General features: G+C 31.5%; 1 protein-coding gene across 1 annotated transcript; it reads left to right on the forward strand.

The window, feature by feature from the left end:
- The first annotated feature begins 1,173 nt into the window (after nucleotides 1-1,173).
- On the forward strand, nucleotides 1,174-17,878 carry LOC145306253 (protein-lysine N-methyltransferase SMYD4-like). The gene is made up of 23 exons (XM_080148319.1): nucleotides 1,174-1,299; nucleotides 1,829-1,887; nucleotides 2,227-2,322; nucleotides 2,556-2,616; nucleotides 3,006-3,100; nucleotides 3,610-3,667; nucleotides 3,901-3,944; nucleotides 4,827-4,904; nucleotides 5,258-5,310; nucleotides 5,733-5,818; nucleotides 6,344-6,432; nucleotides 6,729-6,799; nucleotides 7,230-7,329; nucleotides 7,910-8,016; nucleotides 8,482-8,578; nucleotides 11,235-11,306; nucleotides 11,774-11,827; nucleotides 12,334-12,405; nucleotides 13,321-13,406; nucleotides 14,469-14,550; nucleotides 16,548-16,590; nucleotides 17,016-17,107; nucleotides 17,488-17,878. Exons 1-23 carry the CDS (start codon nucleotides 1,206-1,208, stop codon nucleotides 17,539-17,541), a joined length of 1,743 nt encoding a protein of 580 aa, XP_080004445.1. The 5' UTR covers nucleotides 1,174-1,205; the 3' UTR covers nucleotides 17,542-17,878.
- The last annotated feature ends 3,285 nt before the right edge of the window (nucleotides 17,879-21,163 follow it).

Below are 21,163 nucleotides of genomic sequence, written 5' to 3' on the forward strand. Positions count from 1 at the left end.
TATACTCTAGAATTTATCCCCCAAAATAGTTTTAATTTTAGTCTACTTTAAACTTTCCTTAGCAATTATTCAAACTTTAAAGTAATGATAGTTTACATATATAAATAATATCAAGGTATAGATAAGGTGAAAATGTTTAAATATTACTTTAAATTGTCGTAATCTTAAAAACATTTCCTTACTGAAGTGTTTTTTACATTTGCTTTTGTGCATGGAATGAAAACCGGGGAGGGAGGGAACATTGGGCTGTTTATTACACTAGTCCCCAAAGTCTTATAATAACGTTTTCTTATTTGTTAGCTTAAAAACTTTGGGCACTTTTAATCAATTTTGATTGGTTGATTCATTAGATTGAGTGTCCAAACTTTTCAACCAATAATTGTAATCTACAGAAGATGGAATTTTGTGTATCATCCTTTGGGGTGTATACCAATTAGTCGGCCATTGTCTTATCCCTTTAGTTCCCTGATTGAAAGCACATGGAAAAAGAAAGGCCGGCTAAATTTATTTTTGGCTATTCTATGTGTATCACATGACAATAGATATTTTTATATCCTTTTCAACTATTTTTAATAGCATTTTACTATTCTAAGATACATTTCGATTTTAATGATCGTTTTCAATTAAGTCTCTAATAGAAGTGAATTTACCATAAATTGAAGAATCATAAAATTGCAAAAGATTTTGTAAGAGAAGGTTTTTCATTGGGTAAAATTGTAATTACTAGTGTTATATTTATTTTACTATTTTTTTTTTTAATGTAATTTGCATATTTAAAAAAAACAAGACATTGGTCAGATTGGTTAATCCTATCCTATTATATAAAGTAGAAAGGGTTTTGTCTGCAGCTTAAGGTTTCGAAAACTACTAAACCAACAGAGTTTTTTCCATGTCATGAAAGCTTCACATAGGTCTCAGTATGGTTTTAGGCTATTTGAATGGGTTGGGATTGGATTAGGCTATTTTCCTGTTTTCTCTTTTCGCACACAAAGCCCTTAGAAGCAGGGGTCACAGCCGCTAGTCAATAAATTAATGAATTTAGAGTATACATTGTATATTATAATATAGTGTCTTTTTATTTATAAACCAACTGATGATTTGTTGAAATTAAACATTAAAACAATGTGGATTGGACTTATCAAATAAAAATAAAATGTTTAAATAAACTGTGTTGATCACTCTATTTTATTGTAAAGTATAGAAAAATGAAAAAGAATTATGAGTTCACAGAGGACAGGTTTGAGGAGCTTTCAGATGATGCTGACATTGATGCTCTACTTGAGTCTCTTCCTGAAATAGGTAAGGCTGTTATCAACTTTACTATTTAAAGAAGAAAAAATACTTGAAAACTATCTAAAAGACAAGTATATAGAAACTTAAATTTTATGAAAGCTTATTATTGAGCCAAAAATGTTAAACGTCCTGCAAAACAATAAATAGATAAGCTAATTCCAAGTTCCAGTCCAGAATCTGAAATTATTCTGAATCAAAGCAGAGAATAAAAAATATCCTTATATGAATGTTACAGTACGTAGCTGTGTCTGTTTGTTTGACTGTCTGTGAGTGTGTACAGCTGGACCGATAAGGTTCTCCTTTGCAGTTTAGCTTCCTATAGGTCTTTTCCGGGAAGGTTTATAGCTATTTTGGGGAGGGTAACAGCACCTTCCCAGGAGAAATCTCAACATGAAAAAATTACCCCTCTCAAAATTTTTCTTTTAAAACTTAAATTAAAAGTAGGGGTCGGTTTTCCCACTTTTAAAGGCTCCTAGAGGCCTCTAGAAGCGTAACCGCTAGTCTTCTATAATTAATATTATATATAATATTGTAGATGATGATGATACATCCACTGGAGAAAATGTGCCTTTATTCAATGAAATGTACCAAAAGGTAAATTTAAATTTAATTGAATATTTAATTTTTATACGGTGTCTTTAATTTATACCTGAATTTTAAAGATTGTATACAAACTTTTTTTTACTTACATTTATTTCTTCAATTGCCAAATTGGTTAGCCAGTATAACACTGTACATAATTTTAGCACCACAGTGTTAGGGCACTGCAGGTATGAGTCTCGCAGGGATTGGCCTCCTGAAAGAGTTAGACATAAGAAAAATGACTCTCTATTTATTTTTCAAAAAATATGGGAAGGGTGGTTAGGTGCTAAAAAAAGCACTATAAAAAATCCCACAATTTTTAACCAACCAAACAACATTTCTATTTTTAAGGTGCGCAATGTTTTCACCAGCAATAATCAGCTGATTGAAGAACTTGGAGAGAAGACGACATTTGAACAGAGAATTCAGTTTATGCTTCAACTTAATGTAAGTTTATAAAGGGATAAAACAACATTATCTTTAGATCGCAAAATAAATTTATCTCTCCTCGATCCCTTTAAGACTGAATTGATTTAATTACCCTAAAAATTGCACCCATATGGTATTACCAGAATTTCATAAAACAATCCTTAAACTCCTGCAATGGCTATGGGCTTTCAAGCTTTAAGTGGACAGCATTCAAATTTAATCAATAAGATAATACATATATTTAATTTTAGGCCGTGAAAGGAGTATTGTCAGATTTGAGTTTAGTCAGAGAAAACCCAACTCAACATCCAGGTAGCATTTTTACATCCACTATTTTCCACAATTAAGGTTGGTTCATGAATCCTGCAGTAAAGCTTTAATTTAGGCATTTTATATTTTATTGTCTTAATTACAAATAGTGCATTATGATTCAGGGAGCACTTAGGAAGACTTTAGAAAGAATAGCAAACATGTTATTTATTTTATATTTCAAAATTTTTTTTATGTGATGTAGCTGTCTGATTATAAAAATATTTTATTGGTTATTCCTAAAACAATAAGGCACGCACCATGTGGCATCAGTAAATTAGCAAAACATCTCATTAATTATGTCTGAAAACATGGATTATCCTTTAATGACAGATTAGTGGTCTTTTAGGTCACACTCCTCTTACTAAAAATGATATTTCTTGTTTTTACAGAGCCCCCAAAAGAAAAAGTAAGTGAATGGAAGAAAGCCCCGGAACTGAGTTATGGTGCCAACAAAGATTATCCCTTCCTCTCCAATGCTGTAGAGGTATAATTTATCTATATATTTATCTATCTATCCCTTTAACACTAATCCTTATTTAGTGATGGGCTTTATCTGATCACCCCCCCCCCCCCTCCCCACAATTTCCGTAATCTTAGGGGCAATTTCTCTCGGGAGGGTGGTGGTACCCATCCAAAATAGTTATAAATCTTCCCTGGACCTATGAGTAGCTACACTGTAAAGGAGAACCATATCAATCCAGCAATTAGCGAGATCCTTTGTACGCACAGACAGCCACAGATCCTTTTACTTTTATGAAGAGAGGGAGGGGACATTATTACACTAATCCCTAAAGTCTTATAATACTTATAATAACGTTTTCATATTCGCTGGCTTAACAACTCTGTTGACTTTAGTGAATTTTGATTGGTTGATTAACGTGTTTAAACGTTTCAACACTTGATTTCAATCTATAGAAAGGGTAATTTTGTGTATCATCATTGAGGATATACACAATTTTTCGTCAATTGGCTTAAGGATTATTTTAAATTCAGGTGAGAAGTGATGAACAGGAAGGAAGATACATGGTTGCTACACAAAGAATTTACCCAGGTAATGAATATTCAATACATGTGGATATTATGACAGGGGAAATATTATCGTCAATTTAGGTTGCTAACCTGAACATCATTTATGGGTAGTTTGTTAATCTAGTAGGAGGGGATGATATGGGGTAAAAGCCGTGAAATGGTAGGATCGTTCTTATAGCCAGCTATGAATTTCCCTTTATTCTAGTAAATGATAATCTGGTGTTAAATCCAAGTAATAATAAATCCAATACCCAGGTGATGTTCTCATTGTGGACAGGGCATACTCAACCTCTCTCTTCAGGAATTTTTAATGTTCAAAGTGTTTAGTTTTTTGTTAGTTCTACTTATTAGTAAGTTTTATTTGTTACTTGGCCTGTCAGTTATTATTATTACATTAGAAGTTGAAAGAATAAAGATGTGATGTCCTTAGGTACTCCACAATTATGGTGAACAAAATTACAAGTTACGTAGCTTAAAATGATTGGTGGAAAAGTGTGGATTACCCAATAAAGATTATAAAATAAACCCTGAAGTTTTTAAACCAATGTGTTTATTTTCTTTGGTAACCCATGCAGAGAGTACTGTATTATGGACGTATAGCAGACAGTCGCTAATTATAGAGTAAACTCACTATTCTTACCATCAAATAACTTCACTTTATTTTAAGTTGATCAACTTTATTGAATACACAAATGATTAAATAAGCAATATTATACAACTTATAATTATATGTTTATCCTGGGTTGGATTTCTAAAGTAACTGTGGCGTCCACACCAAGGGACTCGAGCCTACAGCTACAGGGGGCGAACCTAGCAATGCAAGATTCAAATACCAACTAGCCCCTTTAGCTTTGCATATATTTATTTGCAAGCCGCAGCTTGCAATATCATGATAGCTACCCCTCCAGTCATTATCCTATTTAGCTGTCTGTTTATATTAATATTAGAGAGGAGTAAAGCATCTCTATAATCCATACCACAGTACTAACTCTGCATGGCCACCCTATACCCAATATAACCTAACATAAAGTGACTGGAAGCTTTACAAAAATACGAACTCTTCCCCTTAAATAATATTTTTTCAAAACAAAAAGGGGGTTGGAGGGGTTTTGTGCTCGACTAGGTACTTTAAAGGGAACCGAAAAAAATTTGAACATTTTTTACATTAAAAACATAAAAATAGAAATTACTACCCGACACACTGTCTCAACTGCTTTAGAAGATTAAAAGAATCTATCAAATGTCCAACATGTAATCAGGTATAATATTTGTAGCTGTCTTTAGTCCCCTAGGAAAATGGGGATAGTTGTCATAGCTTTTGGCCTATCTATTCTATTGACGTCATAGTAGAGGGAAAAACAAAAGGGAAAGAACCCCCATATAAAAGAGATATGGTATAGGGTACTTCCTGACGTCAATTGAATAGGTAGGCCAAAAGCAGTGATATCTATCCCCATTTTGCTGGGACACTATAGACAGCTACATAATATTTATTAAAAAGAGAGAAAAACTACAGTATTTGAAATCAAGATTGACGAAGTTGAATATGCATAATTATAAAGTATCTGTGCAGTATCTGTGCTATTAAAAAAATTAAAACTTTTTATTTCAGGTTAAATTTTGTAATGCAGATTGTTACTCAGAATCATACAACTCTACACACAGGTAAAATAAATTTTAACAGGGAACTAATAAAAATAATGGAGGAAAACTGGAATTACATGTTCAGTTCAGTTGCGCGCCGTAGGGGTTCATAATCCCCCCTTCCCCCCCCCCCCCCCAAGCCCCGCTACATATATCCTTCTTCGGCAGATACTTTTAAGTTTTTAGGCTTTTTTGCGGGAAAATAGGTTGTAAATTACCCATTCAACGAGATATTGATAAGAAAAAAGACTCTTAAATATTAAGGACTCTTAAACCACTTAAATATTGCTTCTAAAATTTATAATTATTTAGAAGTTTTTTTTTTTTTTAAATGTTTTTGTTTGTTAGTTTTTAGTGCCTTTTGGAAATTTTTTAAAAATCTCGAAAATCAATAATAAATCATTGACGACTAGATTTGCTTTAATTGATAAATTTATGATTAGATGGGAATGTGGAGTTTTCGAATTAATGGACAATGAAGAAATTGGCAAAATGGCAACCATTGCCTACAGAATTGTTGCAAAAACAGGTAATATGCACAGTTAGGACTCTCTGAAAAAGGTGGTGCAATCAAAGTGTTGGTTATTTGTTTGGTGTTACTTTGTCAGTGTCATGGACAGCAGATTTAATATATTTTTTTTAAATATAAATATTTCAAAAAAATCATTGAAATTTGTCTCTCTAAAAAAAGATTATTCAAATGTTTTGTGAAATTCAAAAGAACGTAAATCATCAAAAAACAACCTTTATGTCTAACACATTATTATATACCAGATTATTTTTTATGCGAAGCTGCTCTTTAATTTGCTTTGTCTGTCCGTCTGTAACGCTATAAATGAAATTCTTTCTTCTCATCTGCTATTCAAGATAGACTGTTGAATTTTTTTTTGTGGTGACTCCCTAAACCTAGAAGCATCCAATGTGTTTTACTTTGTCCGTCAGTGTGTTAATTATGCTACAAAATATAAATGCGCGAGAAAGGTTTTGTGATTTTTTTTGTCTCCAATACATCTGATCTTTTAGTTTTTAGTATACATTATAAATATTTATTTAGGTTTTAAATACTTGAATGAAGTAAAAGAGACAATAGCAAATACCAAACCAAGTTATGGTGAAGGAGACTACCCATCTGCTTATAATCAGGTATCTTACAGGGATCTTAATGGACAAAACAATGGACAATAGATTAATTTGATAAACAAAATTACCCCTTTAGTAACTTAATTTAAGTGAAGATCAATTTGTTTCACGATTTTCAATAGAAAATACAGATATAAATTAAGAATTACAAAATCCTTAAGAAGTGAACTGGATTGACAAACAGACAAAGTAAGCTATAGAGCAGACGTTCAGTTGTCATAGCATAAAGTAGCTTCAATACTTAAAATCAATAAAGTTTTCAAAAAAAAATTAAACACTGACCAATTTTTTATGTTTAGATAGACAATGCAGAAAAAAGACCAACTGGTGATCATCTCAAGAGAAGCTTTACTGCATTAGTTTTAGCAAGGTATGTTATAGTTTAATCTAGGGATAAATATATGTACATCCCCAGTGAAATAAACAAAATTACAACTTCTCTATATTAAAACTATTGGTTGAAATGTTTGGACACGTGTTTGAAACCACTCCAAATTCAATAAAAGTGTTTGAGCTAGGAATAAGCATGGGCATAAAACTTTGGGTACTAGTTTAATTTACAGTCCCATGACCTCTCCTTTACCTCTCTTTACTTACTTACATATATGATCTATTTATTTTAGGGGGGCATTTCTTCGTATTTTCACCGTACATTTCCTCCTATTTCTAGCTTCTGCAGGGGCTCTAACCCTACGGGGCAATCACCTAACCTAAAATAAAAGCTACTGTGAAAATAGAACGAAACGCCCCTTAAGAGGCATTTCAAGAAAGGGGGCTATAACCTTTAATTCTAATTTTAGATGTTTACAGTTAACAGAATGGTTTCCAGAAAATTTGCGTGATGATACATCTTCTCCAGAATTTATTTACATTGCTTCTTTATTGTTAAAACACATTCAGGTAGGAATCTTTGACTTTTTATGTTTAAACTAGCGGCTTCACCCATAAGGTAATAAGAAAAGTAGCCTAAAACCATCCCAAGGCTTAAATATAAAAATAAAAGCCTAAACACATCCTGAGATTAATGTAAAGCTTCCCTAAAAGAAGAACCAAAAAGTTCAGACAAAATTTGTTCAATAAAAATGTTGGTTGTCTGAAAGGCGTTACTTGAATGAGTATCCAAGATGCTTAGCCAGAAGTCTTCATTTATTACATTGTTTGAAAACGCAAAAATGTTTTTCATAAAGAGTGTTCTAATAACGGATATAGAATACATGGATATTGATAGAAATTCTCCCAAACCCTGATACTGATACTGTTACTCCCAGCTGGTTAATATAACAATACCCCACTTTGTGACTTTAGCAAATCTTCTCCCCTGGCCATGGAGGAACTTATTGACTTTTGACAAATATCTGAGGAATATATTAGCAATCTCAAGTGCCAACAAAATTCCCCTGTCACAATATCCATGTATTTTGTATCTAAATTAGAATTAAGCATTGTTCTAATTGAAAGTACATTTTTAATTCTAATTTAGGCCTGTGCCTGTAATGCCTATGAAATAAACGAGTTTATCAAGAAGGGATCTTCCATGATTAATTCAGAAAGTTTAGAACTTGGTGGTGCTGTATATCCCACTATTAGGTAGGTAGACAGTTAGATAGAAAATAGATAAAGACATAGATGGATAGATGATTAGAAATGTTTCTAAACCTACTAAAATATATGTAGATGGACAGTTAAAAAGTAAGATTTGTTTAGTAATATATGATAGTTGCAAATTAATAATACAATTATGAATAAATGAAAAAAAGTTGAAACTATGTAAACTTTACAGCTTAGAAAATATAATCTGAACTGAACTAAAAATATAATAATTTTAACTCCCAAAAACACCTTCATTGAACACACGATAAGTTTCATCATACAGGAGAACCATATTAGTTCAGCAGTTATTGAGTTAAATTGCTAAATGCGTATCAGGATAACTATGAGTGCCTCTCCGAGCTCAACAATAGAACATTTTGTTATGCAATCCGTAGATTTTCAGTTTCAAAGATAGGTCTCAAATATAGGTATTATATATTGTATAGAATAATTTTAATTTAGTTTATCAAACCACGCGTGTAATAACAATACCTCCCGAACAAATTATGGTACCTTCTGCTGTGTCAGAGCAACAAAAACCATCTTTCCAAATGAAAAGGTTACATTTTTGAAAATTTATTTATTATAAAGTTTGTCAAGTCTAAAATTAAAGAGTCTTCCCTATTATGACAAAATTACCCCTTATGTAGATTGAAATTATTGTTTGGAAAGTTTAGACACTTCTATACTAGCTAATAAACCAATCAAGATTTAAGTATTTAAGCTAACGAATAAGAGCCAGTGTTAAATTTGGTTTGGTAGGTTCTAAACTAGCGGTGTCAAAACTTTTATACTAATAATTCTAATAAGCAGCAGGTGTAATTTTGCTCATCTTCATTGGGAATATATAAATAATCATCCTTTGGCTTTTCCAGTGGTGTACAGAGGATTTTTACAGGGGGTGCACAAAGCTTACATGAAAAGTTTGACACCCCCTTTAAATCAAAATTAAGGAAGGGTTAAAGCTTTGGGAGGTGTATTAGAGACAATAGAAAGGAGTGTTATTTTTAGTTTTAGAGAGGTTGATATAAGGTGGTTGTGTTTTTTATAATGTAGGAGACCTAGAGAAGTTTATCTAACCCCCCTTAATATTAAAAATAAGGAGGGTTTACACCCCTTAATCATGCCACTATTACTGACAATCATGAATTCATGAATAGGTCAGATTAAAAAAAAAAGATTGATTTCGAGTCCCCTCAAATTTTAAAAATAATACGAAAGTTTACAGCCATGTCGGGGTAATATTTCATTCTTATTATTAATATTTATAAAACATTTATTATTTTAAAATTAGATTTGCTTTTATTTTAATTAGGTAATGTAGTTTTAATTAATAATTTGGTTTAATAACTATTTTAAAAAAAACTATAGTAAGCTTTATATTTACATATATAATATATAGTAAGATTTAAAGTTTTTGATTTAGCCTAGCGTTTAAAATTTAAACTAATATAACTCAAAAGTTGTTAAGTTTTTTAAATCAATACATACAAAGGATATAAAACTTGACATACAAATTTACTTTGTATCTTACACACCCCGGCGCGCATATTGAGCGCACAACGCGCACACACAAACACACACACACACACAATTAGTCACTAGAACACAAAATCTAACATATCATAAAGCATTTTTGTATTGGATTGCCTATAACGTTAAAGTGTTACTGTTCCATTTTTCAACCTTTGAACCAACCTTTACAAAAAAGGGTTGGGAGAGTTTTAGTGCAAGTTGTCCACAATGAATTCATAATGGTCAAATTCTTTTTTATTAATATGAAAAAGTTATAACATAATGGGTAATTAGCGAGTGGATCTTAGATATTTAAAGTGGCAAACAGTTAAGCAGACAATTATCTGTGGTTATTTAAACGTTTACCTTATGTTTATTTACGTGCACAATGATTCACCAGGGGGGTGTGAAGTCATAAGAGTTAAAAAAGGGGATGGCTGGTCTTTCCAATTTTGTGAAAATATTTTAATATCTTATTTTTTTAGATGGATGGAACAATGAAAGATATATAACTTATCTTCCCAAATTAATTTCTACTCCATAGTTCTTTGCTTCTCTATTTAATGTATTTTTTTGTCCAGATTTATAACAATGTGGCTGACTTGCTTAAAATTTTCCCAACCCTTTTTTTCAACCATCCACTTTTGTCTGCCTACCACTTCAAAGATATGGTCTGAAGGGTTTATTTTTTGACTAATTACAATAAGATATATACATACAACTATGTAATGAAATGTTTTGTAATATTATAAAGAAAAAGACTAGTTGGATCCGTCTTCTGTGGTATTTTTTACCTTTGTATTTATGTTGTTTGAAAAGTGTGTGTGTGTGTGTGTGTGTGTGTGTGTGTGTGTGGGTGTGTGTTTGCGTGTATATGTGTGTGTTTGCGTGTGTATGTGCATGTGTATGTGTGTTGGTGTGTGTGGGTGTTTGTTTAGAGTGCGTGTTATTTTTTCACAACAGATTGCACTTTTGGAAGGATTTTTAGTTCAAAATAAATTCGCTAGGACATAAAAGTATAATAAAATATATCTTGTGCATGTGTCTAAGTATTAAATTTAAGTCACAGGATTTACTAATTGCAATAAATAATAACTTTATAAAGAGAAGAATATAAAATTAAATAATTTAATATGTTTTTCAATTAAAGTAGTGATATTTTAAAACCTTATGTTAATTATAGTAGTATCTTATTTGAAAAATTAGTCTCGTCATCCGATTGTGCCATATTGGCTTTTTCTTTGTCACTGGCAATATTATCACTTGATATAAGTCAGTAATTTTCCCAAGACATTTATACCAACGGCTCCGCCCCTAGATATCTCTGGGAATACTCAAGGCAGTGGGGGGTTGTATTTTACCCTTTCATTAATCTTATTTTATAAAAGAAACAAAATCTTTTTGGGGGATGGTGGAGTCGACTACATTTAAAATTTTAGTTTGTACTTACTCGCTTACCGCCAAACTGATCAGGTTCTCCTTAACAGGTCCCTTATAGGTTCTTACAGGTCCTGGGAAGGTTTATAACTATTTTGGTGGAGGGTACCACCACCCTCCCAAGAGAAATCGCCCCTAGAAAAAATAACCCCCCCCCCCCAAAAAAAAATGGATTCTAGATTTAACTCCCTCCTTCTTAAGTGCCACTAGAGGCCTCTAGAGGCGAAGCCGCTAGTATAAATATATGAGACATTTTTTTTTAGATCCATGATAACTATGGACGATTCTATCATACAGAAGAGAAAGAAAGCAGACAAAATTCACTTTCTCTACAGGTATTAATATTTTTAAACAGCAAACCTACTCTAGAATTATAACGTTAATGTTTGCCTGTCCTTTAGTCTGTGCATGTACATATATTTATAATTCGCCAAATTGTATTAACAAAAACGATGAAAAGGGATGGTAAAATTGGTCATATGCCATACAGGAAAATCATGTATAGCATCGTATTATTGACAATTCTCCACTTAAATTAAAACAAAAAAATATTAATACCACTTTTGGTAGCCCAGGACTCGGCCCCTCGGCTGGAATTAATCTTATAATTTTCTTTTTTAATATCAGTGGAAAGCTGTCTATAATATGGGATGCAATAAATAACTATTTTTAAATTTTCTATAAAAAAAAGTAACAGATTTGTGTGTCAGTAATAGTATAGAAAGAACTGTTGAACCATTTAATACTTCCTTTGCTATTATATAATAAAAATCGAATATGATTTAATTTCTTTTTTATTTAGTACTTTTTCACCTGTAATTGTGAGGCTTGCAAGAAAAATTGGCCGATGTATAAGGTAAGTCGAGGTTGGGTGATTATTTATATATATTTTTTTAAAATATTCACGCAACCTTTCACTTTGATTTTAAATAAACGGATACAGTATACGTGGATATTGTGACAGAGTAATTTTTGTCGTCACGTTTTGTTGCTAATATAGTCCTAAGATATTTGTCAATATGTCTCTCCAGGGTCAAGGGACGGAATAGGTTAAAGATCATAATTGGTGGGGGGGGGGGGGGGGGGGAGCTAAATTGGAAGAAACATTTTATATTGTATTCTACATATATTCATAACAAAATATAATTGATTTCTCAGTAAAATAAAACCAAAATCTAAATTATAAGAAATGAATCAATATTGGCTACATAGGCGTGCAGAAAGACCAATCCCCCCTGGAAAAATTAAGGGGGGTGGATAGTGGTATCAAGGTAAAAAAAAGTCACACACCCCTTATATTCAATCCCCTATGGCAAAACCATGTGCCTGCCACTGCTTGGTTATTATTACAAATTATTTTAGGATTTTGGAAGAAAAGACTCGTCAATGAAATGTCCTGGGTGCAAGTTTGACTTGGGCACAGATATTTCCAAGGTATCATAATCGTTATATAAAAGTAACAGGATCACAACCTTTGGCTAATTTTATTGAATTTTGATTGGTTGGTTCAAAACTAGTAGTGTCAAAACATTTCAACCAATAATTTTATTCTATGAAAAGGAATTTTTTTAATCATCATTGATTAAATACATTAATTTGTCATCAATTGTCTTATCACTTTTGGATCCTTGCTTATATTGTAGTTTTTATTGTTATTTTAAAAATGTATCAATTCAATATTAACACCAAATAAACTTCAAATAACACTGAATTAATTCTGTGAAAACCAGAAGAAAACCAAGATGGCGTACCAAAAACAAGATGGCGCCAGATGAAGCATGAAAATGGCGGGAACTATCAGTGTAGAGTACAGGCTGGTGATGGGTTTACAAGGCTATATTCACGCTGTAAATGCATCTACTGGTTTTGTATTCTACATTTGATAAATTCTACACTTCTGTACACAGACGTAGAGAAAACAAACCTCTTAGTGAACGAAAAAAAAAACAAAGCATCCATGTTAAAAAAGAACGTTTTTTTATATAAATTTTGATATTAAAATAGATACAAATTTTAAAATGAACATACAAACTTTCTTGTGACAGCAGTAGTGTTGCTGCGACTTCTAAATTGTATCTAAATATTTTAGAAACCTCCAAATAATTCTTAAAATATGCATTTCAAAATCAAGTTTTCATGTAAAAGTTTTTGTGAATTAACCAAAAAAAAACAGGTTAAAATTCAAGCAATTTAATTCAAATCTGATATGCAAACTTTCTGGTGATGATTATAGTGTTGTTGCATTTTCCAGATTGTACCTGTATGTTACAGGAATCCTCAAACAATCATTGCTATATACAACAAGACAATCACCATTTTAAAATACAGTTAATAGGAAATTTTGTTTAGGTGAAAAAATGTAAGAGATGTAAGAGAGATTTGAAGACCTTACCCAAGCTAGTGGCGCATCTTAATAAACTTCAGATGGATTTCAGGTAAATAGATAGAATGGAAATTAGATTGATTGTTAAATAGTTGGATAGATATGTATATGCTAAGATACTTGCATAGAGACTGTGTGTATATCTGTGTATTCTCCTAAACAGTCAAGCTTTTTATAGGTCCAGTGAAGATTTTTAACCTTTTTTGGGAAGGATACCACCACTCCCCAAGGGAGATCACCAATGGAAAAAATGGACCCACACAATTTTTTCTTTTTCTTTTTTAAACTAAATTTTAAAGTGGTATAAGGTGGATCCCCCCTCCTTCCCCTCGCTAGTACATCCTGATTTAGATAAAGAAATCATCCATGCTTAACAACCTTCCTATGAAAAAGAATTGTTTCAATATTTAATTCCTGTTTTATTCACTGATGAAACTTTTAGGATGGTTTTATCAGTTGCAAATACAGGTAGAAAAAAACAAGGAAAGAAATTAAATGATTTAGCCCAAATATGCTATCTTCATATTATTTCATTCCTACATTCAAATAAAGAGTTATTTAAGTGTGTGTGTGTGTGTGTGTATGACTTCTTCCTCTTATCCCAAATTTCAAAAGTCCTTAGTAAAACTTTACCTAGGCAGTTGATAAATATCAAAATCTTTTTTTGGCCGTTAATTAAGTATTGCAAATTTTATCCATTATAATGCTTTGAATAGTTTAAAACACTTTAAAAATCTTGAATTTTACTTTAGTTTCAGTTGATTTTCCTAATTCCTGTTTATCATGGTCTGCTTTTCAGCTATTGAAAATGCCGCAAAATTTAATATTTTGTTGGAGTAAAGTTGGAGTAAAACTTGTTTTGTCACGTAACTGAAGGGGAGTGGGTAAAAAAGGGGAAAAATAGAGAAGTGGGTTGTGGGGAAATTTTCCCTTAGAGTTGTTTTTGGGAATCACATTCCCTTTTCCCTGCATTTATAAGTCCTCAAGAACGTCCTTGTAAAAGCCTATATTTTATTTTTAGCTTTTTAAATAAATCCCTTTCCATTTACATTCGAATTGGACATAACTGTCCTTGTTAAAAGCGCAGCTATTGAAAAATTATATTTACTTGTAGGAATATAATGGATGGTATAAATGAGGAAAACGCAAACAAATACATTGCAACTTACTCTAAACTTTTATCAGAAGTTGAAAAGGTACAAATTTTAAACATAGACAAGTATACAGAATAAATTTTATACCTGCAGCATTAACGTTAATTTTAGTCAGGTCAAAGTCTGGACCACAATTTGTCATACTAGAGACGTTAAAATATTACATACTGCTGCTATTTCCTCCAAGCGACACTGATATTTTGTCAGGGGAAATGCGTTGGCCGGAAAACAAGCGAAACTCATTACCATGAACAGTTAGGTCGTGAAATCAATTGTTTGGTTGTCTGCTCAAATGGACGATGCACTAAGTCCTTGGACGAACGCTTTAAATAAAAATTGTTATTAAACTATCGACATTTCGATATTTTGTCAGCCATATAGTCGATTTAAATCATTTAAATCATATATCGATAAAATATCAACGGTTGAAAAGTAAATATTAGTCAATTTGTGTTTTTTCTTACTTGTTATTCCAATAATCTAAACTTTTTTGTAAAGAGCTTACCTACTTGTGGATTTTTTATCCTTTATATTTACTATTTATCAAATTATAAAAAAAAGAAAAGTATATTAACATGAAAAATACATTAGAAAAATCATATATTAAATGATAATAAGATAAAAGATACTATAACTAAATATTTCAAGTTTTTTTGCGTATAATAAAAGAAGCTTTTAGAAAACAAAGGAATTAAGAATGAAAAAATCTATTAAAGCTAAGCTCAAGAAATCAGACGGTCAGACAAACGAACATTTACAAATAAAGAGTATTAATTCATATCCAAATTATTTAGTTTAACAAAAATCCGCGCAAATATATTAAAAACTGAATTAAAACATGATGCGCATGCTTGATATGGATATACTTAAATTTTCAGACTTAATTATTGATATACTTCGCTTATAACATTATGCCTTATGGGCCTAGGAATCCATATAACAAACACAAAGTGAATTGGATGATTATATTAGTATCATGTAAAGAAAGTTTCTAAATTGTACAGAAATCATCATGCCAAGTTTAAAATCTAACATGCTTTTTAGGATATGATCTATTCATTAGGGACGTACGGACAGACTCTAATTTTATAAAAGCTTCGCTTCTAGAAAGTAGATAAGAGGATAAAGAAAGAAATATGAAAGAAAAGTCTGAAGAAAGTGAAATGTCAGCGACGGCAAAATTTTATATCTTTTGTTGAAAGCGAAGCTTTTTATAATTTTGGTAGGTCAGTCCGTCATTATCAGATAGATTTTTTTCAGAATGTTAGAAATGACCTTTTGATTTTAAACTTTGTTTTATGATTCCTATAATCGTAGCAATTTTCGAAAGTACATTATACAATGATTATTTTTTACTTTTTTGACAACATTTTATTGTATGAAATGATTATCCTATTCATCTGATTTTTGGCCTTATGTTACCTCAGACAACAAGGTACAATATCAAAAGCGAAGCATCTGTATCCTTAAACTTTAAAATTGAAATTATGTCCTTTTACAGTATCCTATATTTATGCAATTTTGCAACAAATTTATGTAGAATTGTGTTTAGACTTACAAATTAATGTTATTCTTAACTGACACTTTCAAAGAATTATTGTTCGTTTGTTATAATTTTAGAGCTTCGCTTTTATGGATGTTCTTATCCTTGCTTATAGAATATATTCAAAGTTACTATAGCCTCAGAATACTTATTTATATAAGAACCAAGAACAAATAGGTTATGTATCGCAGCAATGACAATAATTGGATAATGAAAGCCAGTTATCAAAAGAATTGTAAAAAAAATCACATAGATGTGTTTTAAAAGCCAGTGATATTAGGATACATGACAATTGGTGTTCACCTTACATAAAATTACCCTTCTGTAAAATACAATAATAAGTTAAATTGGTGTTCACCCTACATAAAACTACCCTTCTGTAGAATACAATAATAAGTTAAAAAGTTTGCACTCAATACATAGTAACGAATATTTTCTAAATTGTGTTTGAAAACTTAGAAGTTAAATTGATTTTCTATCTATTTTTTTTTTATAGATTTTCACACCTCCTTGCAGGCAGATAACAGAATGTGAACAAGGTGAATCATATTTTTTTAAGTAGCAAAGCTACTCTAGAATTTAAAATGTCCGTTTGTCCGCCTGTAAGAAACAGAATTGGTGAATTCTCAGCATCTGTTCAAGATAGTTGATATTTTTTTATTAGATTTCTGTAATCAATGAGCGCCTATGATATAATTTAGTTGGCCAATCGGTCTGTTGGTCATTTTATACAAAGACTCCACCCACCCTTCTATTTCCCTCAAGAGGGGGCAAAGCTATTGTTGTATAGTGTATATAATATTTCTTAAAGGTTTCATTAATTTGTTATAGTAAAACTTTCGGTCACAATTGGACACTATATAATTTAGTTATTTCTTATCAAGAATGTATTATTATGCATCACGACTAATACTATTTATCATGCAAGTTTTGCCTTCCTTGATCCAATATTTTCCTTGTTTAGTTTTGTTGCAAAGCTACGCTGTACTTGGTAACTATTCATTTGTTGATCCGAAACCAGAGGAGTGTCAAGTGGCTTTGTTTACTGGAAATCAGGTATTCAGAGATAGATAGATAGATAGATAGATAGATAGATAGATAGATAGATAGATAGATAGATAGATAGATAGATAGATAGATAGATAGATAGATAGATAGATAAACAATTCAAGTAAAACATTACTAGAAGGGGAATGAGTTATATAACTTTACGTTCCCATCCTGTGGACCCAGTTCCGAATAGCAAAATTGGTTGGGTCTTTAAATATCAACCATCAGCGTCGTAAATATTATCACGGGTAAATTACTATAAAAGAGCAGAAAGCAATTAGTTAGCAGGCGTAAAGGTCACTGAATCCAGGTAGTTGTCAGGGTTATACATCTAAACATTTATTGATATACATATATACTTAAATAATTGTACAATTATTCTTTAGGATTCTAGCTCTGATGAGGATAGCGATGGAGAGGAAATGCCAGACTTGCTTTAGAAGATTACTAGAAGTTATCATAGAAAAATCTATAATATTTCTAAAAATTGTAATAGAAAAGTTCTATAATTCTAATACAAAAATTCAAATTTTGTAGATATTTTCTATCCATTTATTTCTAGAATAATTATGAAATTGTTTGATATAGTTTTAGAAACTCCAGAATATATACTTAGTTGAAAAATTAAATTTTATTGATTTTCAAAAGAAATTTAATTCAAATTAAAATAACTAAAATTTTCTAGAAATTTATCCAAGTGCCAAAATCTGAATGTTTTATAATTTATTGTATTTTTGTAAATTTTACATATATTTTAAAATAAATTCATAAATTAAATTTTTTTAGTATCTAGGCTTCTCTATAATTCATTATGTCTGTCAGCCCGTAACTCAGTAATGTAAATGTTATTTTCTCCGCTTCTATTTAAGACAGACGTCTGAAATTTTTGATGATGGTTCCCTGAACTGATAAGCATTCACATTATAATTTACTTGGTCCTTCTGTCCGTCGGTAATGCTTTAAAAAGACAAAGAAATTTTTTATAAAGGTTTTGTGTTTATTTATAATAAATTTATATTTCTTATTACATTTTATACTTAGGTTGTTATCCATTTACATTTTTCCGTCCTCATAATTAGGCACATTTTAACATAGCAAACCATACGAATAGACAGTTTTTTTGTTCTCAATAAAATGTGAATTTCTGGTTTAAAATAATCTGTCTATAATACTTCGTATTATAGACAGATTTCCGCGTATAGTAGAATAAAACAATAAGCTAAACCTTTAGAATAAAATATAATTCATGCATATTTACATTTTAATGATAATAAAAAAAACATTTGAATTCTGTAAAAAGCAATTTGAATTTCGTTCTCAATATTTCATACTTTAAAAAGTTTATAGCTGTTATGATAAAAAATCACATTTGGTGTAACATGTGAAAAGATATTTTTTGGCTGAACTAACAATTTTTTTAATCTTATTTCAATTTCTTAACATTTTGCCAATATTTAAACTTAAGATACATATGAAACAAAGATGATAATATTTGTAACAAACACAAAATTGCAAATTCGTTTTCTGAATCTCCCCCCCCCCCCAACACCCCCTCCCCCTCCTCGCTAAGATTACATATCCTTCTAAATAACGTGTTGGTTTAATAAAGGATCTAAATTTATGGATAAGACAATGGCCCATAAATTAATCATTGTACTTCTCCATCCAATCATGATACACACAATTACCCTTCTGTGCATCAAAATTATTGACTGAAATGTTTGAATACTCAACTGAAAGAATAAACCAATCAAAATTAACTAATTAAGTCCCCAAAGTTGTTGAGCCAACGATTAAGAAAACGTTATTATAAAACTTGGGGACTAGTGTAATCAACAGCCCATTGTCCCCTCTCTCTTTGTGGTTAAACAGTCTTTTCAAATTGTACATATGGGTTTTCTGTCCATTGGTCATTAATGCAATTAATATTCAGAATAGACATTAAAAATCTACGTAGCTCACAAAAAAGCCATTAAAAATCAAGATAAATTGTTAGCCGCATATTTAATTCCATCCCTAGGTATTGTGCGTGCTAGTGACTGCGTCCTTAGCATCAAGTGGCTATTTCAGTACACGAAATAACAGCTAAGACAAAACACTCCCACTCCACTCTTCTTGATAAAGTTAAATGATTTTTGTCGCGAAGCTACACTAAAATTTAATCTCTTCTGTCCGTCCGTCTGTCCGTACTTAATGATTTGGGGTAAACGTGATTTTCTCGGCCCCTATTCAAGATAGACAGCTGAAATTTTTAGTGAAGATTCCCACTACATATGCCCATCTAATATATACATTGTTTTGTCTGTCTGTTTGTTATTTGGGGTGATAGATCGATTCCTAGATTATTACGTTTTCGTGATTTTCTCAACTCCTTTTCAAGATAAAGGGCTGAAATTTTCAGGGATTAATTTATTTTGTATTCTACATATTTTCACCAAGTTTTATTAATATTTTATTTATTAATTGGGGTGCTAGATCGATTCCTATATTTTTTAGGTTTTCATCGTTTTCTCAATTCCTATTCAGGATTGACGGTTGAAATTATCAGGGATTGAGTATGCTCATGTTCTACATATTTCCATCAAGTTTCATTAAGATTTGTCTATTAATTGCTGTGCTAGATCGATTCCTAGATTTTTAAGTTTTCATTATTATAAGGTTGATGATTTTAAAGGTGTGATGATTTCCCTATTTTACCAATATTAATATTTATTATATGACACTGCTTTATAGTATTTTTTTCCTGATATACAATCATAATTTTTGAGCTTCGCTACTTATGGATGTTGTCATCCTTGTTTTATATTTTGATTGATTTAGTGCCGTACATATAGATCTAGATAGGGGATATAAGCCCAAAAAGATAGAATAAAGGGGAGGCAGAACTTCTAAATCTAAAACCTTAGGCGATTCTGACACTCGCACAAACCCCCATCACTTTCATGCACGCCATTTCCCTTGTTTATTTATTAGTTGGTCCAGTCAATAAATAAACAAAAATTGGGATCTAGTGCAGTTCACGGTAAAATTTTCCTGGGAAGGATTATCTCCAAAAATCTATGATTTATAAAGGCCACTAGCTGCCAAACGGCTGAACGTATTCCCGATGCATGAGACAACCTAAAAATAATCTGTAAAAGCCAAGATTCAGTACAGCAAAAGGAAAGCTTAACTGAAGAAAACACGCGTAAAATACGTCTTTTTTTATGTGCGCTTGCAAGATAACTGTGCGTTATTGAGTAATGGCTATTTCAGATCATTTGTGTCAGTTAAAATTTTGCAATCTATAATACAAAGTAGAACGATGTCTGTCCGTCCGTCCGTCCGTCTGTCCGTCCGTCTGTCCCTTAAGATCTCGGTAACCACTGAACTGATTGGATTCTACTCTTCAGGGTATATACCTATTAGTCCTGTGGTGGTTTTAAGCTATTTTCTTGGGGGGTGGGACACCCCCAACCCCCCAAAAAACAAAAAAATACCCCCCCCCTTTTTTTTAGGAGATATCCTTGGTCCTTTGTAGAAGATTTCCTTGGTCATTCTTATTTTCTTTTTTTTTACACATTTCACCTTACACTTTTTTTATCATCTCTTGGGGCAAAGCCCCTAGAGGCTAGAGGCGAAGCCGCTAGTGTCAATATACAGGACTAGCCGTTTGGCCGCTAGCAGCCTTTACATTTCATTGATTTTTGTAGATAATCGATCAGAAACATTTTACTGTAAACTACTCTTGATCCAAAAATTGTATATATCATATTTGGTGTGAATTCATTTCCGCATATGCAAAATATCATTAGATCTCCAATTGATATATTATTACTTGGATGTTGCACTAAATTTTTATGTACTCTGATAAAGTGATGCTCGCAGCTGGGTAGGATAACGATATCCATCATCCACCCCCTCCTACTGGATTAACAAGCTGACTATTATATGAGTTCCATATTAGCAAACTATAATGACGACAAGTTGTCCCCTGTCAATATATCCACGTATATTCTAAATCCATATATAAATCAGGGAAAGCGGGTAAATTTCCTTGGATATTTTCTATTTGCTATTGTA

Source organism: Acartia tonsa, chromosome 14, assembly GCF_053477335.1.
Source record: "Acartia tonsa isolate MP-2025a chromosome 14, ASM5347733v1, whole genome shotgun sequence".
NCBI classification, from domain to species: Eukaryota; Metazoa; Arthropoda; class Copepoda; order Calanoida; family Acartiidae; genus Acartia; species Acartia tonsa.